Source organism: Lutra lutra, chromosome 1, assembly GCF_902655055.1.
Source record: "Lutra lutra chromosome 1, mLutLut1.2, whole genome shotgun sequence".
Lineage (NCBI taxonomy): Eukaryota > Metazoa > Chordata > Mammalia > Carnivora > Mustelidae > Lutra > Lutra lutra.
In genome coordinates, this window is record NC_062278.1 from 2797166 (window position 1) to 2822179 (window position 25014).

General features: G+C 55.8%; 1 protein-coding gene across 3 annotated transcripts; it reads left to right on the forward strand.

Moving 5' to 3' along the window:
- The first annotated feature begins 9682 nt into the window (after window positions 1–9682).
- Window positions 9683–22590, forward strand: U2AF1 (U2 small nuclear RNA auxiliary factor 1). 3 transcript variants are annotated; one of them, XM_047719190.1, is made up of 8 exons: window positions 9683–9835; window positions 13081–13168; window positions 16037–16103; window positions 20392–20441; window positions 20592–20690; window positions 21265–21398; window positions 21476–21568; window positions 22309–22590. In XM_047719190.1, the coding sequence occupies exons 1-8, from the start codon at window positions 9792–9794 to the stop codon at window positions 22454–22456; spliced, it is 723 nt and encodes a 240-aa protein (XP_047575146.1). In that variant the 5' UTR covers window positions 9683–9791; the 3' UTR covers window positions 22457–22590. The 3 variants fall into 3 exon arrangements, with proteins under 3 accessions (XP_047575146.1, XP_047575139.1, XP_047575153.1); XM_047719183.1 differs by lacking the exon at window positions 16037–16103 and adding an exon at window positions 16937–17003 and having other exon boundaries at window positions 9684–9835; XM_047719197.1 differs by lacking the exon at window positions 9683–9835 and adding an exon at window positions 16937–17003.
- The last annotated feature ends 2424 nt before the right edge of the window (window positions 22591–25014 follow it).

Below are 25014 nucleotides of genomic sequence, written 5' to 3' on the forward strand. Positions count from 1 at the left end.
TGTCCTTATAACCAGCAGCCCACTGACAGACACTTGAGGCGGGCAGAGTGGAACCCTCCTCCCGGAAACTCCCAATTGTCCTATTTTTTTTTTTTTTTGAAGATTTTATTTGACAGAGAGAGATCACAAGTAGGCAGAGAGGCAGGCAGAGAGAGAGGGAAGCAGGCTCCCCACTGATTGTAGAGCCCAATGTGGGGCTTGATCCCAGGGCCCTGAGACCATGACCAGAGCCGAAGGCAGAGGCTCAACCCACTGAGCCACGCAGGCGCCCCATCTGACTATCTTAATGTCAATGCCTGGCTACAGGGAAAATAACCTTAACTTGACAATGGCAAGGTCGTGGGTATCCCCTGTGTCTTCTTTGGTGTATGAAAGTCCTTTTGGAGCTTCCCTTCCTTTTTTCCCCAACCCCGAAGTACCCCATCAGTCACTCCTCGTGATCCCGGGGCAGCAGCCCTTCCAGCCGCGGGTCCTGTCCCCGTCCTTCAGCAAAACCAAGTTTTTGCACCAAAGATGTCTCAAGAATTCTTCCTTGGCTGTCGGCTCCGGACCTCACCAAACCTCACCTATATGCAAAAACTACATCAGGCCCTCCTACCTTCCCCCAATTTCCATCACTCAAGCCTGTTGCCCAAAGGCAGCCTCTAACAGCTCCTGCCATTGACAAGGACAGCATTTGACGTGTCCCTCCCACCGCACGCGACAGAGTGTCTCTCACTCTTTTTAACTCACTCATAGTGCGACTGAAACCCAGGTCACAAAAGGGGGGGGTCAGCCCACGCAGATGAGGTCAGGTTTTGCAGCAAATTGAATTTTGGCACCACACTTACCAAAAACAAAAAAAAGCAACAAACAAACAAAAACAACAAGAAAAAACAACAACCCCACAATTTTCTGTCTTCAGAGCTTTTTATATTTCAGAATCACAACCAAGACTGTGGTCTCTTACACAATGGAATCAAGGGGGAGGTAGAAGAGGGTCTTCCCAGCACCCACAGTAGCCAAGAGAGCACCGTCCAGGGGTGCGAGCAGCTCCCGGTGGAAGCCCTGCTGGGTAAGGGCCCAGCTCTGCGCCACTCTCCACATGGGTGTGGCTGCTTCCATTCTCACATGGAGACGGAGTCAGAGAAATTCACATCTGAACGGTTACCTTCCCCCAGACTCATCTGTTCCACTCTAACCCCCAATGCGATGGTGGTATGTGGAGATGAGGTCTTTGGGAGGTGATTAGGTCTTGAAGGTTGGGCCTCCCTGATGGGCTTAGCTCCCTCTAAAAGGGACCCCAGAGGGCTCCCTCAGCCCTTCCGCAGTGAGGACACAGGGAGAAGGCAGCCATCCTTGAGCTACCACAGGGCTCTCCCCAGACACCGATCTGCTAGCACCTTGAACTTAGGCTTGCAGGCTCCCGGACTGTGGGAAATAAATTTCTACTGTTTATAAACCACTCAGGCCATGGTCCTTTTGTTTCAACCACCTAAGACTGGACATCGGTACCAGGAATGGGGTGCTGCAGGCAGAGGGAGAGGGAGAAGCAGGTTCCCCGCTGAGCAGGGAACCGGACGCAGGACTGAATCCTGCCACCCGAGCTAAAGGCAGCCACTTTACTGACTGAACCAGCCAGGTGCCCTGAGGCTGGGCAAGTTTTGAGGTCGATGCTGGAAAAAGCCTCCACCACCATGAAGACCACTGCAGGCGATTCTGATGAGAACTCAGGAGAGGAGGAGAGCTGGCGGGAGAGCCCCCGTCTTCCTGGAGAGTGCCCAGGTGATCTTGAATGCAACGTTGCTGGAAACATGGGTGGTGTCTCAGATGGAAATGGGGACCACGTTACCGGAAACTGGAGGAAAGGCCATCCGTGCTATCCTGTAACAGTGCTGGACTGGACTGTGTTCTAGTGTTCCGTGGAAGGTGTGACTTGAGCAATGAAATTGGATCTTCGGCTGAAGCTCTAAGCAAAGTGTAGACGGTGTGGCTTGGCTTCTCCTGAGGTCTTATCTTGAAGTGGAAATATCTTTTTTTGTTAAAGACTTTATTTATTTATTTGATAAAGAGAGCTCACAAGTAGGCAGAGAGGTAGGCAGAGGAAGAGGGGGAAGCAGGCTCCCCACTGAGTCAGAGCCTGCTGTGGGGCTCGATCCCAGGACCTTGAGATCATGACCTGAGCCAAAGGCAGAGGCTTAACCCACTGAGCCATCCAGGCGAAATGGAAATATTTTAAAGACAGAATTGTTAATCAGAAAAGAGGTAGAACTCTAAGATTTGGAAAAACTCCCAGCCTATCCACATTGCGAAAATGGAGAACTGAAGGATGTTTGAGTGACCATCGATAAAAAGACTGGATGTTATTCTCCAAGACAAGAGGGAAGGACCCTGAGACCTTTGGAGACCATCGGAGCAAGGATTCCCTCACTGTGGCTTCAGGTGCTTCCCCAACCCCACCCCAAGACCCCACCCCCTTCACAGAGTTCTGGAGGCGTGGCTGCCTCCACCTAGATTTCAAAGGATAGGACCTCCAGGTAGAGCTGTAACTCTGTGACCCCAGCTACAAAGGGTCAGCCTGAGGGGAGGGCCCTGGGACAGAGTGGCACCAGGGTGGGGCCACCCTGTCTAGCAGAGCTTGGGTCAGGATCCTCCTGCCCCAGCAGTCCCAGAAGGCAGAGGATCCAGGAAGGATTCTTCTGAAGCCTCAAACTCTTGCAGTTTTTCTTGTAGTAGTTTGGACTTGCTTGGCCTGGTCACCCCATCCTTCCTTCCAGCTGCTCCCCTTCGGGATGGGCATGTCTGTCCTGTGCCCACCTTTGCATTCGGGACAGCTTCACAGCTAGAGAGATGCTGCCTCAGCATGAGCGTCCCTGGGGTCTCCCTGACCCGACTTAGAGATTTAGATCAGACTTTGGACTCAGACTTGGGAGTTGATGCCGGAACAAGTTCCAACTTGGGCTGTTGGGATGGAGCAATTGTATTTCTCCTGCGAGAAGGATGTGACTTCTAGGGGCCAGGAGAGGAAGGCTAGGGTCTGAAGGTGCTCCCCTGACATTCATAGGCTGAAACTGCCCCCCCAAAGGTGATGGCTGTAGGCAGCGGGGCCTCTGAGAGGTGATCAGGGTTAGGGGGAGCCCTCATGACTGGGGTCAGTGCCCTTAGGAAGAAGACCCCCGGGAACCCTCTTGCCCCTTCCCTGCTGTGAGGACACAGGGAGAAGATGACATCAGTGAATGAGGAGGGCTTTCAGCACTGTAGGGAGCAAGATGGAGTTACTCATGTCAGGCAGTGACAGCAGCCCACCATAACGAGTTCAGACAAGATATCACCCAGACCAGCACCGGCCGACCATACCCCAAAACCAACAACCAGCAGAAGCAGAGGAGGTCCGCAGGGCCCAAGACTGATGCCAGCCCTTTATAAAGGGAGGATTTCGCAGCAAACCATCAGACTTCTCAGACCCTGACCCCTGCGCGTCTGACCACTTCAAACGGCAGCTGCTGCACGGGGCTTTGCCCGACTGATCTCCAGGAGGAACCGAGACCCCTCCCTGCTGGGACAGAAGCAGCAGTAAGCGCCAGGAGGTGACCTGGACTGACTGAGACCTTATCTCCACAGTGCACTCACAGACTGACGTCGCATGGGGGTTGTTTGCTTCTACATCCTGTTCTGCCTAACATGCTGTGTGGCCTGTCTCGTGCTGTGCTCTGTGTGACCCATAAGAAGCCAAGGTCAACACGTGGGGAGATGTCACTGAGTTTGGAATCCTGACCCTGCCTTATCAGCACATTAACCTTAAGGACCCAATAAAGTCGGTGTTGGGAAAGAAACTCCTGGTGTGAGCACCTTCATAGCACGCCCCTGACAACCACACGTGAAATCTGCTGGTGCCTAGATCTCGGACATCCAGCTTCCAGAAGTGTAAGACATACCTGTCTGTCATCCAGTCACCCCATTTTTGGTCTTCAGTTATGGCAGCCTGAGTGGACGAAAACACTAGTATTGGTACTGTTGTGGTGACACAGGGGCACTGAGTCCTGCCCAAGAGGAGCAGAGACAGTTGAGAGAAACCAAGGAATTAGAATGGATGGGAGGGTAAGGAAGACAGAAAACCAAGGACCACCCATGCAGACTTACGGTATGGATGACTAACAGCCACTAAAGGCTAGAGCAGGCGAAAGTCTAGAGTTGGGAGGAGAACATTAGATCAGATGGAAACACATTGAGCTCAAGGGCTTGGCAGACTCCTGAGTAGCAATCTCCCTTCTCAGTTGTGTTTGTGCTCCTGCCTCAGTAACAGGTGTACCAGCTATGCCCTCCAAATATTAGATAATGGATGGACAGATGAGTGAGTGGATGCATGGATGGATGGATGGATGGATGGATGGGTGATGGATGAATGGGTGATTTGATGGATCAATGAGTGATAGATGGATGGATGGGTGGATGGATGGGTGGGTGGATGGATGGATGGGTAGACAGATGGGTGGGTGTGTGGATGGATGGATGGATGGTTGGATGGATGGACAGATGGAGGAATGATGTTGGTGGCCCTGGTTCCAGTAACCATATTAATTCCTTGTGATGGAGCCTTGTATTTCAGTTCAGTTTCCATAAGCAGACTTTATCCTGCCTTCTCCATTTCTCCTGGGGGCTCTACAGTGACACCTCTTTTCCAGTTTCCACCTCTTCAGGAGTCATCCTCCCTGGACCACGCCCCACAGCTGCACCCTCTGGATCAGATCTGCCTGCTGAACGGGCATCTGTCTTGTCGCTTATCTGGCCTTACCTCTGAGCCCCTGCTCTTCCTAAGGGAGGTTCCTGGTTTGCTGATCCAGCTCTTCTCCAGGTACGGAATGTTTGTTTTGTTGCCAAGTGAACAAGTGAATTCATCCAAACACTAGCGATTAGCATGCAGCCCCCTTCCAGCCAAGAGCACCCATGGTCCTGCTGTATAGACCACTTCTAGAGTACATCGCGTTGCCCTCTGCAGTGACAGCTGCCTCTGAGACCATCTGGTCTACTGGTGTCCCAACTCTAGCTCTCTTCTTCTGAATGTCACTGCTCCTCTGAAGGGTCCTGCTGCTAACCCCACCCAGGCACTGCTGTCCCTTGGAGCCCTGGCCCTTGATCTACTCTTAATTCTTAGGGTTCTTAACCTCCAGACAACATCCCCCAGGGTCTAGAGTTTCTCTTAACTTTGGAGGCTAAAGTCCCCTTTAGGAATCTAACAAAATCATGGACTATTTGCCCCCAGAGCACGCACATATACTGGGATTCTGTATATATGTTCCAGGGTTCCATGTATATTTATATATGTTAATTCTATATATAAAAATAAATCCCAAATACGCTACTCCACCTGGGCCTCTCTGCAGAACTTTCTTTTTTTCTTTCTTTCTTTCTAAAGTAGGTTCCACGCCCAGCATGGAGCCCGATGCAGGGCTTGAACTCACGACCCTGGGATCAAGAACTGAGCTGCAACCGAGAGTCGGATGCTTTACCGACTGAGCCCCCCAGGCACACTCTCTCCTGGGCTTTAGACGTAGACATACCCACGCTGTCCAATACAGCAGCTGGTCAGCATATATCGCTACTTCAGTTTAAATTTAAATTAATTAAAGTTAAATAAAATGTAAAATTCGGCACCCTCCTGCCAGCTACCTGTCGCGTGTTCATAGCCACAGGCGGCCAGTGGCAGTCCCATCACGCAACAGCACTGACGGTGACATTTCCGTCATCACAGAACGTTCTAACAGACCTGTCTATTGATGTAGTCGAGAGGTGGCCGGTCATTTCTATCTGAACGCCCCCTAGGCCATCCCCACTCCTGCTAGACTAGTCGGCGGTACTACGGGTAACCATACACCATGTCCGCACCCTAAAATCTCAGTGGCTTACAGAAACGGGTGTGTCCCAGCTCCCTTGCCTGCGGGGCCACCAGGGCGCTGACTGGGCTGCAGGTCGGTTAGCCCTGCTCTGTGTGCTTTTCACGTAGGCCCCAGACGGCTGGGGAGCAGCCACATGGGACCAGCTCTTCTGGATGGGACTTCCTTACATCGGGTCACATTCTACTGGCAAAAGCGAGGTACAGGACCAGCCCCCTCAGCAGGGGATGAGTCACAGTGTGGATCGCCCGTGGGGCACCATAGGCAGGCAGGAAAAGCAGGAAAAGCTGCAAACTAATAACCCAACCTCCCAGAGGCCAGAACTGCCCCCAGATCTGTTTCTCCTCAGCCACTCTGTGCCTCAGTAGACACGACTCTCCCTTTGACTGCTCGAAGAGCCTGCGGATGACGAAGCACCTGGCCAGGGACACACCAAGGCAAGACGTCAGGCCCCGGCTTGGGCAGCAGACGCGTGCTGCAACGTGGAGCTCCGGTGTCATGTGTTAATGGGGGGCGAGGGGAGGATGGAAGAAGGGGGATCGTAGCACGGCCAAAGCAAGGCAGTGGGCGCCTCCCCAGCCCAGCGCAGTGGGGAGATCGCAGACTGTGACTCTCCACATCTCCCAGTAATGTGATGAATTACCCAATATCCTTTTAAAATCCCTTTTAGACAACAGGACTACTGGGCTTAAACGACAGACATTTATTCTATCACAGTGCTGGAGCCTAGAGGTCCAAGGTCAAGTGGGGACAGGGCTAGTTCCCTGATGCCTCTCTCCTGGGATCACAGACAGTCCTCGCCTGTGTTCTCATGCAGTTGCCCCTCTGGGTACCTGTGTGTCCCAACTTTTTTTTTTTTTTTTAAGATTTTTTATTTACTTATTTGACAGACAGAGATCACAAGCAGGCAGAGAGGCAGGCAGAGAGAGAGGAGGAAGCAGACTCCCTGCTGAGCAGAGCCCGATGCGGGGCTCGATCCCAGGGCCCTGGGATCATGACCTGAGCCGAAGGCAGAGGCTTTAACCCACTGAGCCACCCAGGCCCCCCTGTCCCAACTTCTTATAAGGACCCCAGTCGGATTGCTCAGGGCCCACCCCACCGGCTTCATTTCACCTTAATCACCTCTGTAAAGGCCCCATCAGTAAGCACAGTCCCATTCTGAGGGAAATCCACACATCAAAGCTTCAAAGCAGAGTTTCCAAGAGACAAGGTACCGCCCATCCCAGCAGCCAGCATTCAGCCACGGCAGCTCGCAGCCCAGGACTCTGACCACATCTGCCACCGCAGCCCCAGTTCAGGCTCCTCGCTTCTCACCAACCTAACTGGCCCTTTAGCCATTTGTCATGTCTGGTCTGAGCACCATCTAACGCAGGCAGGACTCTAAGGTCACTCCCAGGAGCCTCCTCCCCTAAGGACTAAGCTAGGCACGGCTGTGAAGAAACTGCCAACGTCATTAAGACCTTAACACAGGGAGAGTGTCCTGGCCCAGCCAGGAACCCAGGCCCAGCCGGGTAACCGGAGTCCTTACCTGCGAAGCCGTCTCTGGCTAGAAGCAGAGAAACCAAAGCACGAGAATGAACCCACTGTTCGCAGAGGGCTCTGTGAGGCAGAGAGCTCCCGCACGCCCAGAACCGGACAGACGGCCAGCCGGGAAGCAGGAAATCCACCCTGAGCCCGCATGACCTGAATCCCACCCACACCGGAATGCGCCCGAAGACCACACTTCACTGCCGAGCCCACAAAGCCCACCTAACCGACCCACGGCTCCAGCCCTGCCCAGGCCAGAGAGCTTAGCCGCTACACAAGCTGCGGGATGACCACTGCGTCTGGAGCCAAAGTCGGCCGCAGAGCGACGCGGGGGGGGGGGGGGGGGGGGGGGGGGCGGACGCACGGTGTTCTCGACAGCACGGACCGCTCACTGCCCCCGCGGGGAGTCCTGGGCGGCCTGCGGGGCAGCTCTCAGTCGGCCTGCGAACGGGCTGCGAACCGGGCTGCGAACGGGCCTGCGAACCGGCCTGCGAACCGGCCTGCGAACCGGCCTGCGAACGGGCCTGCGAACCGGCCTGCGAACCGGGCTGCGAACGGGCCTGCGAACGGGCCTGCGAACCGGGCTGCGAACCGGGCTGCAAACGGGCTGCAAACGGGCTGCGAACCGGGCTGCAAACGGGCTGCAAACGGGCTGCGAACCGGGCTGCAAACGGGCTGCGAACCGGGCTGCGAACCGGCCTGCGAACCGGCCTGCAAACGGGCTGCGAACGGGCCTGCGAACCGGCCTGCAAACGGGCTGCGAACCGGGCTGCGAACGGGCCTGCGAACCGGCCTGCAAACGGGCTGCGAACCGGGCTGCGAACGGGCCTGCGAACGGGGCTGCGAACGGGCTGCGAACCGGCCTGCGAACCGGCCTGCAAACGGGCTGCGAACCGGGCTGCAAACGGGCTGCGAACCGGGCTGCGAACCGGCTGCAAACGGGCTGCGAACGGGCCTGCGAACCGGGCTGCGAACGGGCTGCGAACCGGGCTGCGAACCGGCCTGCGAACCGGCCTGCAAACGGGCTGCGAACCGGGCTGCGAACCAGCCTGCGAACCGGGCTGCAAACGGGCTGCGAACCGGGCTGCAAACCGGGCTGCGAACCGGGCTGCGAACCGGGCTGCAAACGGGCTGCGAACCGGCCTGCGAACCGGGCTGCGAACGGGCTGCGAACCGGCCTGCGAACCAGGCTGCAAACGGGCTGCGAACCGGGCTGCGAACCGGCCTGCGAACCGGGCTGCGAACGGGCTGCGAACCGGGCTGCGAACCGGGCTGCGAACGGGCTGCGAACGGGCTTGCGAACCGGGCTGCGAACGGGCTGCGAACCGGGCTGCGAACGGGCTGCGAACCGGGCTGCGAACGGGCTGCGAACGGGCTGCGAACGGGCCTGCGAACGGGCTGCGAACGGGTTTGCGAACCGGGCTGCGAACGGGCTGCGAACCGGGCTGCGAACCGGGCTGCGAACGGGCTGCGAACGGGCTGCGAACGGGCCTGCGAACCGGGCTGCAAACGGGCTGCGAACCGGGCTGCGAACCGGGCTGCAAACGGGCTGCGAACGGGCTGCCAACCGGCCCGGGGCTCCTCGCGGCTGCGCCTGCGGTGAAGCGTCCGTCCCCCGTGCCTGAGGTCGACACGCTCGGGGCCGCACGTGCCCAGCGCAGCCCCAGACGTCGAACACCGCGGCCGGGACGACTCCCTCGGGCGGTCCTCGCCGCAGACGCGCCCGGGGCTGCTGCGTCCGTGGGACTCCGAGGCCCCGAGGCCGCCCGGCGGGGACACAGGCCGCATCCCTCCCCGGAGCCCGCGGGCCGCCGCGGCCCCCACACCGCGGCCCCGGAGCGGGAAAGCGCGGCACGTCGGGCCCCGGGCGGCCTTCCCCGCGCTCCCGGCTGCCTCCGCCACGGCCGCCTGGCCCCGCGCGAGCCGGCGCACCGGAGGGACCCCCAGCCCGAGCCCGCGCGGCGTCCTGGAGGCCGGGGCGGCGGGGGGGTCGGGGTCTCCGGCGAGGGGAGGGGCTCGGCGGAACCGCCCACGCGGACAGGCGGGCCCGGGGCCCCGGCTGCTTCTCCGCGACCGCCTCTGCGCGCTCGGCTTCCGGGGGCCCGGGAGGCGCGAGGTGCGCGGGGTCCGGGCCGCGGAGGGCGGCGGCGGCAGCGGCGAACGCGGGCGCCGGCAGGGGGCGCCGGCGGAGCGGTGCGCGGGCTCCCGGCCGAGGGGGCGGTGCCTCCCGCGCGCGGCAAGCCCCGCCCGCGCGCAGGCAACGCCTCGTCCGATTGGCCAGCGCCGCCACGCCGTCGGGGCGGGGCGAGCGTCGTCGCGTCCGGGTGACGTCTCCCGCGGGCGTCGGGCAGGGTCGGCGGCGTCGGCAGCAGTGGCGGCGGCGGCGGGTGGGAAATGGCGGAGTACTTGGCCTCCATTTTCGGCACCGAGAAAGACAAGTGAGTGAGAGCCGCCGGCCGGGGCTCCGGGCCGGGGAGGCGGGCGGGGCGCGCGCGGGCGCGGTGGCGGGGTCGGGCGGCCGCGGGAGGCCCGGGCCGGCGGGCGGGCGGGGGGAGGGGCGCGGCCGCCCTTCCGGCCTCGGGAGCCGCGCGCCGCCGCCTCGTGGGCGCCTGGGCGGGCTTCCGCTCGGGCGGTGCGGCCTCTCCGGCTGGAGGCTGCTCCGCGGCCCGGGGGCCGCCCCCTGTGCCGGCGACCAGAACCCCCGCCCCCGGCTCCGAACCGTCTCGAGTTTGGGCCGAAGTTGTCAGCGCGGCCCCCGCCTGCTGCCGCCGCGGGCGTCGGTCAGGCGCGGCCTCGGGCCCGCCGTGTTCGTCGCCCGGTGACTCGGGGCTCGGGGCCGCTCGGCGAGCCTCCGGCGGTGGAAGCCCCGCGCCGGGCCGGGCCGTGAGGACTTTGGACGGGAACAAGTGCGACGAACTTGGTGCCGGTTCGAGACGGAGCCCGGTTTCACGGGCTCGGAGACGCGATCCAGCGCGGCGGAACACCTGGGCAGTCCCCCGCTCCCCTCTGCGGCCGCACGTCCTCCCTGCCCGGCTGTTAGAGTACGAGCAGAAAATGCAGCTCTGATTTGATTGTCGCTTTGGGACGTTTTAGTTCCGTGACGGAAGTTTAGGCCACGGGGAATGTCTTGTTTAGAAGCATAATTCCTGCTTGGAAAACCGAGAAACTGAGCTCTGGTGTAATTTATTTTTGGGTCCGTAGTTAACCACGTTGGGCTCTTCCGGGCCGTTCAAGGATTACGTTAATGTGAGCTCCTAATGATGAGTCCCGGGGTTTGGCACAGATAAGGTTTCAGTGCCACTTTTTCCAACACGGTGGGGTTTTTAATTATTATTTCTTAAAGATTTTATTTTTAAGTAATCTGTGCATCCAGCGTGGGGCTCGAACTCGCCAACCCTGAGATTAGGAGTGGGGCGCGCTCAGCTCTGGGACTGTGCACCCATCAGACACTTTACATTGTTTCTGTTTTCCAGGATGCAGGCTAACTTGTAACCTTCTGTGTTGTTGGGAAGAGGGTTTATGTTTTTTAGTAGCAAAACCACAAGACACAATCGTCAGTCCTAGTCACTTCAGAAACATTGTTGTCAACCGTAAGTCTGTCTCTGCTGACTTAAAGAGGAACAAAATCGGAAGGTGATCTCAAGGAACTAGAAGGGAGGGGGTGCTTGTCGCGTAAAGGATGATCAAAGTAAAACATACGAAGCTTGTTAAGTGCTAGGGAAGGCGGTTGCTGGAGGCACCCCGGGAACTTAACCTGTAAACCTCATCCTAAATGAATGGGCCGCTCTGCTGGGAAAAGAGCCTTCTCCCAGCTACAAAGATGCAGCGTTAATTTCATTCTTGAGCTGGTAATAGTGCCGTGACTTCTATTCCCTGAAGTTTTTTCCCTATTCTTGTAAAAAAAAAAAAAGCTGCTCCTGAAGGTGCCTTCACTGTGCTGCCAGCACTTGGAGTGTAGAGGTTTATTCCAGAACCTTTTTTATATTCCTGCTGTAAGAAACCACGTTTCAGCCTGGTAGAGCTCTATCATGAGAGGCATGGCTTTAATTTGGAAACAAGATTATTTAATCTAAGTTACTCATAGTCTCATTTCAGGGCGGCTTGAGGAGTTTTAAATTGCAGGAGACAATATCAACTCCTAAAAAATGAAGGTGATGATTCCGGCCAACTTCTTTCTTTTTTCCCCAAGCCAGAAGTAAAATTTAGGTGTGTGCCAATTAAAAGGATTTAGCTAGTCCTTCATGCGAAGTTATGGACATTCTCTAAATCCAAGCAAAAGTTCATTCTCTAACATCTTCTCCGTGATGGTGGATCAGACTTTATTTTCTGTCTCTTCCTTTCATTTCAGTAGTTTAGTAAGTGGGTCACTAAAAGTTTATTACTAGGAAAGTTCTGACTAATACCTGAAGTTCTAATTAAGCATTATGAAATGAAAGCCATCTCTGGAAGTACAGAAACAAAGATTGTTTTAATAATAGAGAGTAGTTGGGTATTGTTCAGGCGGGGCTGTCGCCCATTCTGAGGGATTCTTAAAATAAGCTCTTCGTTTTCAGGGGACTTTCTAAAGATGTAAGTTGTATATTCTACTTAAGTTACGTAAAGAGAGACTTGGTATGATTTTGCAAATCTGGACAGTAATCGTTTTCCTTCCCTGATAATCCTGACTTTCCCATGTTTATTGCTACCTAGTAATAAATCAGTGGCTAATTGATACTTGTGAACCATCAAATTTTGTTGAAGCCCTTTGATTCTAACTCTGGACCGACTGTCTGAACATAGGGCACTTGCTAAAGAATTGAATCTACGGGGTAACCGTCCCACCTCTGCGAGTCTAACTCTGGGGCCCATCCAGTAAGATTTCATAGTTCATCACAGGTCTGAGCCAGCGGATGCTGGCTGAGGCGATGGCTGGATTGCTAGGTTTGATTTCGTCTGGATCATCCAAGTGTTTGAACAGCAGTAAGAGAGGGCTTTGCGACATGGACAGAAGGTGGCCTTACGTAAGAACAGGCTGAGGAGTTCCCCAATAGCCTGTCTTCAGTGTATAGAAACCAGGAGACTGGCTTGCTTCAGACCTGTGTTTGGAAATTTCCTGTTGGTCTGGCGTCATGAATGAGAGAGCATGGACTTTGTTAGATAATGATTGCATTTAGCGAGTCGTTTGTGTGAGGCGCACACGCCATCTCTGATTCTTGGAACAAAGCCAGCTTGGCATTTTCCTCGTTTCACAGATGGCTCCTGGGACCAGGAGAGGTAGGGTGACTTGCCCAAGGCCAGGTAGCTAGTGGGGGAGTCAGGATCTTAACCCTCACTGTGCCGTGTTGGTGCCTGTGAGAGAGCATTTCATCGTAGAACACTAGAGAACGGATATGTTTTTCAATTAAATTTCGTTTTAAACAGGATATTTCATTTAAGAAAGAACAGTATAGAGCAGAACGAGTCGCTGAGAGTCGATACGGATGAGGGGGCCTGGGCTGGAGTTAGAACCTCTTCGTTGGAAGTAGCGTGTTTGTCAGGCACGTTCGAGTGACGTTTTCCGGAACTGCTGCCCCAGAATGCCCTGCGCCTGGGTGTTCGTGGCGCCAAGGGAGAACAGTTCGGTAGCACGTGCCGTGGTGTTGGCGTGTTTACACGTGTCTGATGTCTGCCCAGCCGAATAATCAGCTCTTCTTTTCCCTTACAGAGTCAACTGCTCATTTTATTTCAAAATCGGAGCATGTCGTCATGGAGACAGATGCTCTCGCTTGCACAATAAACCGACCTTTAGCCAGGTTTGTTTGTTTTTCCTTTCTTTTTTCTGTTCTCGTGTAAATTATCAAAACCTCACGTACTTTACAGAGGCGGCTAATAATGTCCGTGTAGCACGTTGGCCGTTTTTCTCTCTCTCAGTTTTATTCTCCATTTGTGTTCATGAGTTTGTCCTTCTGTTTCAATGAGAATGAGGCGGCTGAACCACCCCTGGGGGAGGTCTGCGAGACAGGTCCCTCCTCTTTTACAGAGGAGTGATTAATGTTTGCGTGTTGGCTGTGACTGGTCCCTGCCGCCCAGCCCCCCCCCCCCCCCCCCCCCGCCCCTCCTGTCCCTCTCGCAGACGTGGGTCCAGTGGGGCGGCCGCAGCAGCGCAGGGCCAGGTTGTGTTCAGGCGCCGGTAGAGGCCCTGCGGGCTGTCTGCGCTGTGCTGTCTCCAGGCCGGCGGCAGAGGCAGAGCCAGTTGTGGGAGATGCTGGGGCCGTTCTGAGCAGAGCCAGCTTGCTCCGTGCTCGGGGCTCCTCCAGTGTCCTGGGAGCGCTCCTGCATTCAGACCCCCAGGCAAGGGGATAGCGAGGACATCGTGTCAGAGAAACCTTAAAAAGGAAACTGAACGTCAGAAGACGGCATTTACCTTTAGTTAGTTGCAGCCACTCTGTTCGATCAGTTGAGGGGGTTCCCTGTTAGCCTGAGCTTAGGGCCGCTGTGAGTTCAGGCGAGTCAGAAAGTGTGATTTGGGGTAGGTTTTGTTTGGTAATTGAAGAACAGGCAAGGGTTTGCTCCCTACAAGTGATCACTGATGAGTTAGAGGGAGAAAGCACCTGTAGCAGGGACAGAAAGCGTCTGCCCATGTTTATCTGAGCATTTGGAGTTTGAAAACTGCAGTTTCCAGACTGAGGACTCTGAGCTCCTTCCAAGACTACGGTGAGGTCTGAGTGAGCTTCCTCTGAGCCGTCCTGTCACGGTTGTGTGTAGCGCCCCTCGGAGCTGCCGACTCGCCTTTGAGCTCACGTTGTCCTGCTCACGTGTTTTAAACCTCTGACAGAATAGCTACTGGGGTTTTCCTATAAGGATTTAGGAAAATCAGCCAATTGCTCTAAGAACGAGACATTTGTATATTCTAATTTAAGCCCATGGAAAACCGCACAATGTAATGGGTTTTTAGAAAGGGGGGGGATGGCTTCCTGTCCCGCATTAGTCTGCTGATAACGGCACGACTGATAGAACAAGAATCTCTCATAACTTACAGATATGTCTCTTTGAATTTCAGAATATCGGAGATCTTGCTTTAAACTTTGTTTACGGCAGTTTCTTTTAAGTCCTTCGATTTTTTGGACTAAATCTCCCCAGCTAAGCTGGGGGTCCTAGGTTGGGCAGTAACCCAGTGTCTTGAGCGTCCACTGAGTTTTTTGACTTTGGGGGGTTGCTTACAGATGTGGCAGGTGTCGGGCAGGAAAGTTTTCTTCCAGCTCTCCAGAGACATGGCCTGTGTTCTCTCTGAGTCCCTGATGACCTCAGAATGTTGGTGGGAAGTGAATTTTAGTACAACAGGTCAGAGAGAGCCAGTCCGCCAGTGTTGGGTGGGGTCGGCTGTAAGGTGTTTGCCTGAGCATCTCGCTCCGACTGGCTTGGCTGGTCCTCGGGTTGCAGGCAATCCTGACCTCCCCTGATTGTAATGGAACGTCGTGGCCCCCTCTGAGCGACGATCCTTCTCCTAAACAGCCGCTGCCAGGTGATGTGAGTGAGACCTAAGCGAATTTCTAGTTGGGTGATTGGCTCCGTGCGGCTCTCTCCCGGCGTGGTCACATGCGCGCTGGCGGTTCTTGTTGGAAACTGAGTCAGATCAGCTTTGGGAGATACCGGAGGCAGAGAGAAGTTGCCCCGGGCCAGTACTTGATGGCTAGGGGCCGAGGCCGTGCCCGGCGAGAAGGGTCTGCGTGCGTGCGTGCGTGCGTGCGTGCGGTCTGGCCGTTAGATGTTCCTCCCCTGGGGGTTTCCTTACAGCAGACCTTTGGGGAGTGCCCACACAGCGGCTTCCTTTACACGTAGCTAGAAACGGAACGGCTGCTTCTGTAAAACCACTGAACTGCTTTGGACCTGTGTTGAGACCGAACCTTTATTTCCCTAAATCACGCGGTTCATTCGTTCAGCCTGTAAAACTCCGTGTGGGTTTCTTTTTAAGCTTCTTCAGTGATGTGGACGTTAAGATTCATGTACTGTATTAGCCTACTAACTTAAACGTGGTTTGTTTTTTCAGACTTGGTTTTAAGAAGAACGGTACAATGTAAGGTTTCAAGTCTGCCTGATCCAGTTTAAAGCACAAGGGCTAAAAGGATTTTTTTCCCTTAAAAGAAGGATCGGAAAAGAACAGATGTTTAAGCTGTTGTATTATGTAAACAGAGGTCCCACCAAGCAAACAGGAGTGTGTCTAGGTGTCCGTGACAGTCAGGACACCCATTTGGTGCGCCTGTTTCCTGGGAGACCAGACAGCTTGATGGACTGCATACAGTTGACTGACGCATTTGGTTTTAAAAAATACAATTTTGTGTGGGGAATATGATTATCACGTGAATTTTTCGACATCGTAGCTTGAAGTATAAGAAAATGTCAGTGTGTTATTGTTTATTTTGCACTAAAACACCTGAATAACGTGGGACTACCGAGAATAATGGCTACAGTTTCTTCTTGGTTGCTGGCTGACTTGACCTAAGTCGCCGCCCACACTCTGTTTTCATAATATGACGGTTGGGTGCGCTCCCGGAGGACGAGCGTCTCACTTGTGGGAAGCAAGCGAACGTTGAGCCATTTGCAAACAAGTTGTCTCTTTGCAATTGTCTAATACATGCACAGCAGCCAGTAGAATTCCCCTTTTTATTTTTTTTTCCCCGCAGACCATCTTGATTCAAAACATCTATCGTAATCCCCAAAACAGTGCACAGACGGCTGACGGCTCACACTGTAAGTCCCACAGTTGGAGAAATTTTTTTAAAACAATGGTGTTAAAGAGCCCACTCTTAATTGAGACAAATAATGTTGGCTTCTGAGCTGCTGACGCAGAGCTGTTGCAAACAGGACAAGGTGCTGGAAGGCCTTGGTACCTACAGCAAGAACCTGGTACTTGGCCACGTCCAGGGGGCTGCCGTCGGCAAGGGCGCTGGGAGGCCTCTTCCCTGGGTTGACGTTTGTTAACGAGAGGGAAGGGGTCTGTCCCTGCGACACCTGACAGCCGCCAGCATCACTGGTCTTTCCAGTGCCTGAACGCTTGACCTTAATATGAGGTTCTTTCTGTAAAGCCACAACTCTTAGGAATATTTAGGAATCACTAAGGTAAGTTGCCCAATAAGTGTGGGTTTTATTTCACCATTACAATTTTTTCTCTAGGACGTGGAGATCTCATGATATGTAATTATTGTATTTCTCGGCTCCCGTGGTTCTTGTCGTCAGCTGGTGCGGGCACTTCCTCGGCTCCTGAAGTTTTCTGTAACACGGAGGACCGTCTTGGTAGTAGTCTGCCAAAGTGCTTGTACCCTTACCTGGGGAACTGGGCAGCGGGGAGTCCTTGCATCCCATGGACAGAAATACAATATCCGCATATCATGGCATCTCCGTGACAGTGCAGGGTTAGGGCGCTCCGAGACAGCCACCCGCTAAGAGAACATCTCTGCTTCGAGAGAAAATAACTTGCTCTTTTTTCAGCACTGAGTCTTGACTGAAGTGATCGCCACAGGAAACCGGTGAAGTGTTTCAATTTAATTTTCCATAATATAAAGTTGTTGCGTTTTGTATTTCAGACCATTGCCCTCTTGAACATTTACCGTAACCCTCAAAACTCTTCCCAGTCTGCTGACGGTTTGCGCTGTAAGTTCATCCAAGTTCCTTCCCTGGTTCCCTGGGCTTGCGCGTCAGAGCTCAGTGTCCGCTCCGCCTGGTCTGCTGCTGTAGTGTCAAGGACGGCCTTCCGCTAGACGTGCCGAGAGCTTTTGTCTACTGACCCCTCGGAAGCCTCTGAGATCGCAGCTCCTGCCCACTTACTTAAGCGATGAGAAGGGACCAGAAGGGATGCCCTCCCTGTCCCACAGCTCAGAGCTGCCGCTCTTGTCCTGGACCGTCACCCTCGGGGAGACTGTGCCTGGAATTAAGTGTGCAGTTACGTTCTTCCCCTCTAAAGAGCGACAGCATTTAAGTTTCTGGTTAAGAAACAAGTGCTTTGGGAATTATTTTTGAGGTTTTATTTCTCATTAGACTTGTTCTTAAAAGTCCATTCTAGCGCTCACGCTAAGTGCGAGAGCATCGTTCTGAGAGCGTTTCCCAGATGAGGGTCCTCCGAGTGGCACGGACCCCCCCCCCCCCCCCCCGAGTTTTCCTCCACGCCGGCTCTGGGCCAGCTTGGTCTATAATCAGAGCCCTTTGGGCGGCCGTCTGCAGCCGCGGGGGTTCACTCCCCCCCCCCCCCCGTGTGGGTGAGAGGAGGCACATGGACCCCAGAAGCAGGGCTGCACGGGGCACTTAGTAGACACGGCCCCCTTCTTCCTGCTTTGGGAAGCAGTAAATTTAAGTTACGAACGTTGTGTTTCCCAAGGGGTGGTTCTTTGAGAACAGGATCTGTGTTCTTCTCACTGGAGATTTCAGAAAGTTGAAATTTTAAATTTTATGGCTCTTGAGCCGTGGAATCAGCCTGCTCGTCTGGATAAGCAGAAGCGAGTCCCTGGACTCGTGTTACGATCAAGGGGTCCGAACCAGGCGGCTTCTCGCTCGCCAGTTTGTTCTGAAGCTGCGAAAATTCATGCGAGGCGCTGTCCGCGGAGGCCCTGGGTAGCACAGACCTGAGTCCGACGCGCCCTTGGCCCGCAGCCCTCAGCTTCTAGGGCGATCTACACGGCTCAGCGTCGTGGTCCCGGCAGCACTGCCCGCTCGGGCTGGCCCCAGACCGGGGGGACCTCCCAGTGGTACACCTGTGAGTGCAAGGGTCTGTGGGGGAGGGGCTGGTAAGGTTTTCCTGCCCAGACACTGTCTCTCTCCACGCTGATCCTGACCCATTCTGACCGGGTAGTGGATCATTTGTGTCCCCAAGTTTGATGGTAACAGGATTTACTTGGTAGCCCTCGTTTTAAAATACTTGGTTTTGTTTTGTTTTGTTTTGTTTTGTTTTTTAAAGAAACAAGATCAGTAGTTGAAGGGAAACACTTATATGTGAACTTATTAAATAATTTTCGTAACAGCCCTGCCCTGGGATAAAACCAATGAGAGGTTGATGATTGAGTAACAACAGTTAATCATTCTTTGCCCTGATGGTTTACCTGGGGACTACGGATGCTTCATTGACAAAACAGTGTTGGATTAGTTTTCCTCGTGTCTCTCCCTGCGGTTCACAGTGCTCTTGTTGCGCGTGTGCTACAGAGTAAAGTTTAGTACCAAATACACCGGTTGTGGGGTCCCGATTCCACAGATTAAATGACATTCTGACTCTTCAGTTTAGGAAGAAAAGCTGCTTAAGCTGATGAACCTGTGGCAGACCTTTTGAGTAAATTTTCAACTGGCCAGGTTCATCCAGTCCCCGAATTTACACCTTTTGACACACCCTTCCCTCTATGAAGTACGAATCCCAGTTTAAGGATGTGTCTGCGAGAAACAGGGTTTTCAGGTGCGGGTCTGTAGCATCTGCTGAGTCACATAGGCGGCTTTGCAGTGGACCGGGTTCTTAATCACTCACCTCTGTCCTGCCCGCATCACTTGACTGAAAATCTTTAAGCTGAGTATAGAGGATAAAATAGGCCCACTGTGGAGCATTTTCAAATGGAACTTTACAGAAGTTACTGAGATGCAGGAATACCGTTCTCCAGCGAGAGAGTAGAAGTAATCACGAGTACAGCAGTGTCCAAACCACCACCAGAGCCTGATTCTCAACACAGCTAGCACTTTGACTGTGTAAATGCCTTTTCTCCTCATTTTGTTCTGGTGTGAGCAGGAAATGTAAACATTAAAATGTGCCTCTTCTCCCGACCAGCTGTTCCGTTTGCTCAGGGCTAGATGGCTACAGGGAAGGAGGTTCTGTTCACGATAGCATGTCCATGGGACCGGGCCGTCAGGAGGAGGAGTTGTTGCCTAGCACAACCGAGAGGTTTTCATTCTAAAGGAAGCTGGATTCCTGGAAAGTCAAACATAACTACGATGCAGGAATCCCCCCTCGCATGCATTAGAAAGTAAATCGAGACCATTCTCAGAATCCAACAAAAGTTAAAAGCTCTTGTCCTTGAAGAGAAGGTTTTTCCAGAGAGCTAGGAAACCACTCCAGGGCGGCTCAGTGGCTAGGTCCGAGCGCCGCAGCTCTGCTCCCTCAGTGGGGTGCGCCAGGTGAGGCCAGGGGTGTGGTCATGGAAGGGGACAGTTGAACATTGAGCTGGCCCAGCCTCGAAGCCACTCAGCCTTCGCAGGCTCCCGGAGCTGGCTGTGTGGAACACTGGTTTATTGACCTGCCAGCTTTGTGATTTCTCACATTTAGGTCAAGAGAATTCTAGAATTTGAACGGTAACACTTGGTAGAGAGAATGATAACAAGGACAGAATGTAAATTTGGAAGTGTCCACACAGCGGAAAGGATTTCACTTAGTGCATGCGCATTACAGAGAATAAACTTGATGGAAATAGTTCTGGAGTATGAGATAATGCTTCCTTCAACAAAGCATTGTAACTTTCCCTTAATGCAGAGGCATTTAAAGTACTGTAACTGAACTTGGTCATTATCCTACTGAGTCTTTATTTATGGTCATTTGGGTTTTAATCGCATCAGAAAGAATTTTATAATAGCATCGTGTGGCTGTTTATCTGTAAAAGAAATCAGTCAGGAACATCAGCTCTTAATCACTTACCCTGATTGCAAGGGGAAAAAACATCCATGTGATTCCTTGGCCTCTATCTTAAATTGTATAAAGAAGAGGATTGTCATTTAAAAAAATAAGTTCTCGAGGGTAAACTTGACCCTTACGCTTTCTGAAAACATGGCCCTTTGATGCGGATTAAAACTTGCTGTGATTGAACGGCCAGCAGTGAGACTGTCAGGAGGGGCGTCTAAAAAGCTCCCCGCACGCGCAGGTTCCGGGTGTCACGCGGGACCGTCAGTTCTCGGTAGAACGCAGCTCCGTTGTTTCCTCTCTAGATAATCGAATGTGTGTGACTGTAGCAGGATGAGTTGAACGCAGCGTGGCGGCGGGCGGGCTCCCGTCTAACCAGCAAGGTTTCTGTGTTCGCAGGCGCCGTGAGCGACGTGGAGATGCAGGAGCACTACGACGAGTTTTTCGAGGTGAGACGCACCGTTTGAAAGTGACGGGCCCGTTCGCCCTGTGTCCCGGGGGGGCGTACATTTTCTCGTTTCGAGAGAAGTGGGCGTGACGTTCGGTTCCTCCTTCATCTCGAGTGTACCGTGAGCCTTAAAGCCCTGTCCCGCCCGCAGGAGGTTTTTACAGAGATGGAGGAGAAGTACGGGGAAGTGGAGGAGATGAACGTCTGCGACAACCTGGGAGACCACTTGGTCGGGAACGTGTACGTCAAGGTGAGAACAGTGTGGCGCGTCCGGGGACTTGTGGCTCCTGACCCATGCAGACTGGGGGGTGAAGACCACTGGCCCTTGGGTTTCAGCTGTGCACTTGGAAGTTGGGGCCGCTCCCTGCTGGTCGATTCCAAGGCGCTCAGGTGTTGGCTGGCCGGAGCCCAGGTGTGGTGGCGGCCTGTGGGCCCGGGAGGGGCGCACGGGCCTCCGCGGTCGCTGGGGACTCTTCCATCTGGGTCTCCATAGCCGTTCCTGACGGGCTGTGTAGACACAGGAGAAGCTGGTGAATGTGTGTGGTTTCTTTTCCCCATTTTTTAAAACCCGCGGCCTGCGCACGTCCTTGCATTTGCTCTTTTAACACACTGAAGCGGGAAGCCAAGGCCGTGGGCAGCCGGCGTGACCTTGCGCCGCCGCAGAGTTAAGTGATGGGATGGCAAGTAGAGGGTGCGCTGCTTTTGACCTGCTCCGGCCTCCTTCGCCTCACTTTACCCCTGTGGGCACGCGGTGCGCGTTCGTGCCAGGGCTGGGGGGCGGCGGGGAAGGCGCGGCCGCGGGCAGCTCTGCCTCGTGTCCGCAGTTTCGCCGTGAGGAGGACGCGGAAAAGGCCGTGATCGACCTGAACAACCGCTGGTTTAACGGGCAGCCGATCCACGCGGAGCTCTCCCCGGTGACCGACTTCCGAGAGGCGTGCTGCCGCCAGTACGAGATGGGGTAGGTGACAGGGCGCGGCCCGCGGGCGGGGTCGGGGTGCGGGAGCGGCGCGCGGCATGTGGCTCTGCTTCCCGCAGGGAGTGCACGCGCGGCGGCTTCTGCAACTTCATGCACCTGAAGCCCATTTCCAGGGAGCTGCGGCGGGAGCTGTACGGACGCCGGCGTAAGAAGTGAGTGTCTGCTGTGGCCTGTCCCCGCCCAGCGCGCGGGTCCCCCGGGGTCGGCGGGACGAGCTCTGCGGAGAGCAGCGCTCGCACACGTGGTCCCGCGAGCCCTTGGTGCCTGTGTGACGGGAGCGGGCTTCAGTCCCTCGGCAGAGCTGGGCGCTCGTCTGGGGGCTCCTGGTTTGTGTCGGTTTGCTCTGGGGGGACACGGGCACAAGCGGGCGGTCTGCGTGTCTGGGCCTGGGATCGAAGCGCCCCTCCGGGAGCCAGAACAGAGACTGAGCTGGGGTGTCCGGGGAGGGTCCCTCGTCCTGCGCAGCTCGCGCTCTGGCCCTGGGGTTCTCGCCGGTCTCTGCTCACACGTGCACCGGGAGACGCACGCACAGCCGGGGATTGTCCCGTTGTCAGCAAAGCACAGGAGGGGAGCCCTGCCCTCCACGCCCCAAAACCCGCCCTGGCGGGGAGTGTGTGTGCACGCATGTGTGCGTGTGTGTGTCCCGGGCACGGTGGCAGTTCAGTCCCCGAGCTTTGGCGCCGGCGCCCCGGAAGCGCGGGCCGTGGGAGGTGACCTGACCCCCGATCCTGCTGGGCCCCTCTTATTCCCCGACACGGGCCGTGGCTGCACGGTTTCCCTTTGTTCACGCGACCCCTCGGCAGGAGACGCATCCAGAAGCCTTCGTCGCTGTGGGGTTCCGCGCGGGCTTTGCTGTGGATGCCACAGCCCCGTTTCTTTTCCTTGTTTGCAGGCATAGATCGAGGTCCCGGTCTCGGGAGCGTCGCTCTCGGTCTAGAGACCGTGGTCGCGGTGGCGGCGGTGGTGGCGGCGGCGGCGGCGGGGGACGGGAGCGTGACAGGAGGCGGTCGAGAGACCGTGAGAGATCTGGGCGATTCTGAGCCGTTTGTACCGTCTGTCTGCCGGACAGTGCTGTAGTTGATTGACCAGACCAGTTCGTAACGGGGATTTTTTTTAAAAAACAACAAAAACAAACAAAGATGGGTTTCTGAATAAAATTTGTAGTGATACAGTGCCTCGGTGTCACTTACTGCTCGTGGAAAGTCTCTGCCTCTCCTCTCCCGGCAGCCTCACACATGGTCAGCGCTGCCACCAGAGCCTGGTCCCCATCCTGACCTACGTGCCCAGCGCCGTGGTTCCAAGCGTGGAAGACCCCCGCCCCCATTAAGGGACAGTTCCCCTGGGGCATGGTCAGGCCTGTTGCCCGTTAACACCTCCATGGTAACCGGCAGTCCGGCCTTTCTCCTCCGAGGCTCGCAGGGAGCCCAGCGTGGGGGCGGGGGCCACGTGCGCTCACAGGAGGGCTGTCCGGCCGGACGCCGTGGCCCACCTCTCACCCGGGCCTCTCCTCATCTGCTTGCCGGGCCTCCGTGCAGCCAGGAAGCGGGGGCGCTGCCTGAAACCCGGCAGTGCCCGGAGCGGCATCAGAGCCCCGGCCCTGCATAGGGGCAGGCTGCAGCCACATCACCATCCCGGAACCATCTTCGCCGTGAGAACGGCAGTGCGTGCACTGTGGTGTGACCTTGACTGCTGTCGCTGGGTCTGGGGTCTCGCACGTCACAGCCAGGGGCGCTTCCTCAGAGGGGGTTACGTCCGTGGCGCACCATGGCATGGTTCTAGGGACCACCCCGGGTGCCCACGTGCAGGCCTGGCCAACCCCGGCCCTGGGGACCCTGCCCATCCCGGCCTGCTGCTCGGCCTTAGGGGCTGCCAGCCTGCTCAGGGAGCCTGTGGTCAGCTGCGCTCTATGTGGCCCTAGTGACAGTGCATGGGAGGTGGGGTAGGGAGCAAATTTTGCTCACTCCACCAGGATTGGGTTTTTTTGTTTTTTTGTTTTTTCATGAATGTCCGTCTTTATAGAAGGAAACGTTTCGGCTTTTAATTTGTCGAGAGCACGAGCAGGGGGTGGGCAGAGGGAGAAGCAGGCTCCCCGCCGCAGGGATCCCAGGACCCTGGGATCGTGACCGGAGCCGAAGGCAGACACTTAACGTGGAGGCTGCCGGGAGGCCCCAGCTGCTTTACGTTCGCGCCCCTGCCCTGCAGACTTGGCCCCACAGTCTGAGAAGAGGCCCTGCCCTGCGCGACTGCCACGGGGCCTCATGTCCCACATTTCCCTGGGGCAGGGTTGGCAGCCGCAGGCCTGGCCAGCCCCGTCTGGACGTGTGTGCCAGCAAGGGGAGCGAACGGGGACGAACGCCTCATTGGCCCTTGGAACTTCAGCTGGCGTTCCGCGCCGAGACGCGCGAAGGCTCGACCCTCGAGGAGCGGGTGCCCGCACGGAGGCGGCACCCAGGGGACTTGCTCCGAGAAGTGCTCCGTTCAGACGAGCAATTCGGGAGGAGAGCCCGGTCCGTGCAGGGCCGCGTGGCGGAGACTCCAAGGGCTGGAAAGTGGGAAACAGACGGGGTCATGGGGTGCAGTCCCCGTCTTTGCCAGGCACAGGGATTTGGAAGCAGCCCGAGCACAGCCGCAGGAAGGGACCTGGTAGGATCGGGCGCCATCCCGGTCGATGCACACAGCCTTCCGAGGCTCGAGGAAACCGCTTTGGTTGGCGACCACGCTGTCCTGGGGCAGCAGCCGGACCACGCAGCTGGCGAGCGCCGCATCAACGGCAGGAAAGGCCAGTGGGCTGTAGCATCGCACCGCCTGCCTCTCCCGGTCCGCTAGGGTTTGCACCCGCCCCACGCGGGTTTGCACGCCAGGCCAGGAGCCAGGTGGCCGCTTCTCGGGGCCTCGTTGCCTCGTGCAGCTGGGACCTGGGAGGGACACCTCTTCTCCCAAAACACCCGGTGTCTCATGCCCCATTGACCCAAAAGCAACTTACTTTTCTGGTAAGAATGAACAGCTTCCAGGGGCGCCTGGGGGGCTCAGTGGGTTAAAGCCTCTGCCTTCGGCTCAGGTCATGATCTCAGGGTCCTGGGATCGAGCCCCGCATCGGGCTCTCTGCTCAGCAGGGAGCCTGCTTCCCCCCGCTCTCTGCCTGCCTCTCTGCCTACTTGTGATCTCTGTCTGTCAAATAAATAAATAAAATCTTAAAAAAAAAAAAAAAAAAAAGAACAGCTTCCAGGCTCTATGAAATGAGGATGAAAACAAACAAAGCCTCACAAAAACGGGACAGACACACCCACAGCAAGGGAGTCTCGGTTCTGAATACGGACACGAAGCCCTAAAATAAACCGTTGGCAGACGGCATCCCGCAGCCCTTGCAAAGGGACACCGCAGGGCGCCTGGCAGACACGGGTTCCTGGGGCCGCGGGGTACAGCCGCTGATGGTGTTTGGGGGCCGCCTGGGCATTCAGCACAGGAAACAAGTAGGAAGAGCTGAGGGAACGGCGGGGCCGCCAGCCCCAGATGGGCCCTCCCCACCACCGAGCTCTCCTCCTGGAGGGGACAGCGGCCCCATAAGCTTCGTGAAACGTGGCGGTTTTCCCGGTGTTTC

Coding starts and splice junctions, on each gene's coding strand:
- U2AF1 (XM_047719190.1), top strand. CDS start 9,792: ATGGCGGAGTACTTGGCCTCCATTTTCGGCACCGAGAAAGACAA. Junction 13,169..16,036: donor ATAAACCGACCTTTAGCCAG/GTTTGTTTGTTT, acceptor TTTTCCCCGCAG/ACCATCTTGATTCAAAACAT. Junction 16,104..20,391: donor GACGGCTGACGGCTCACACT/GTAAGTCCCACA, acceptor CTGTGTTCGCAG/GCGCCGTGAGCGACGTGGAG.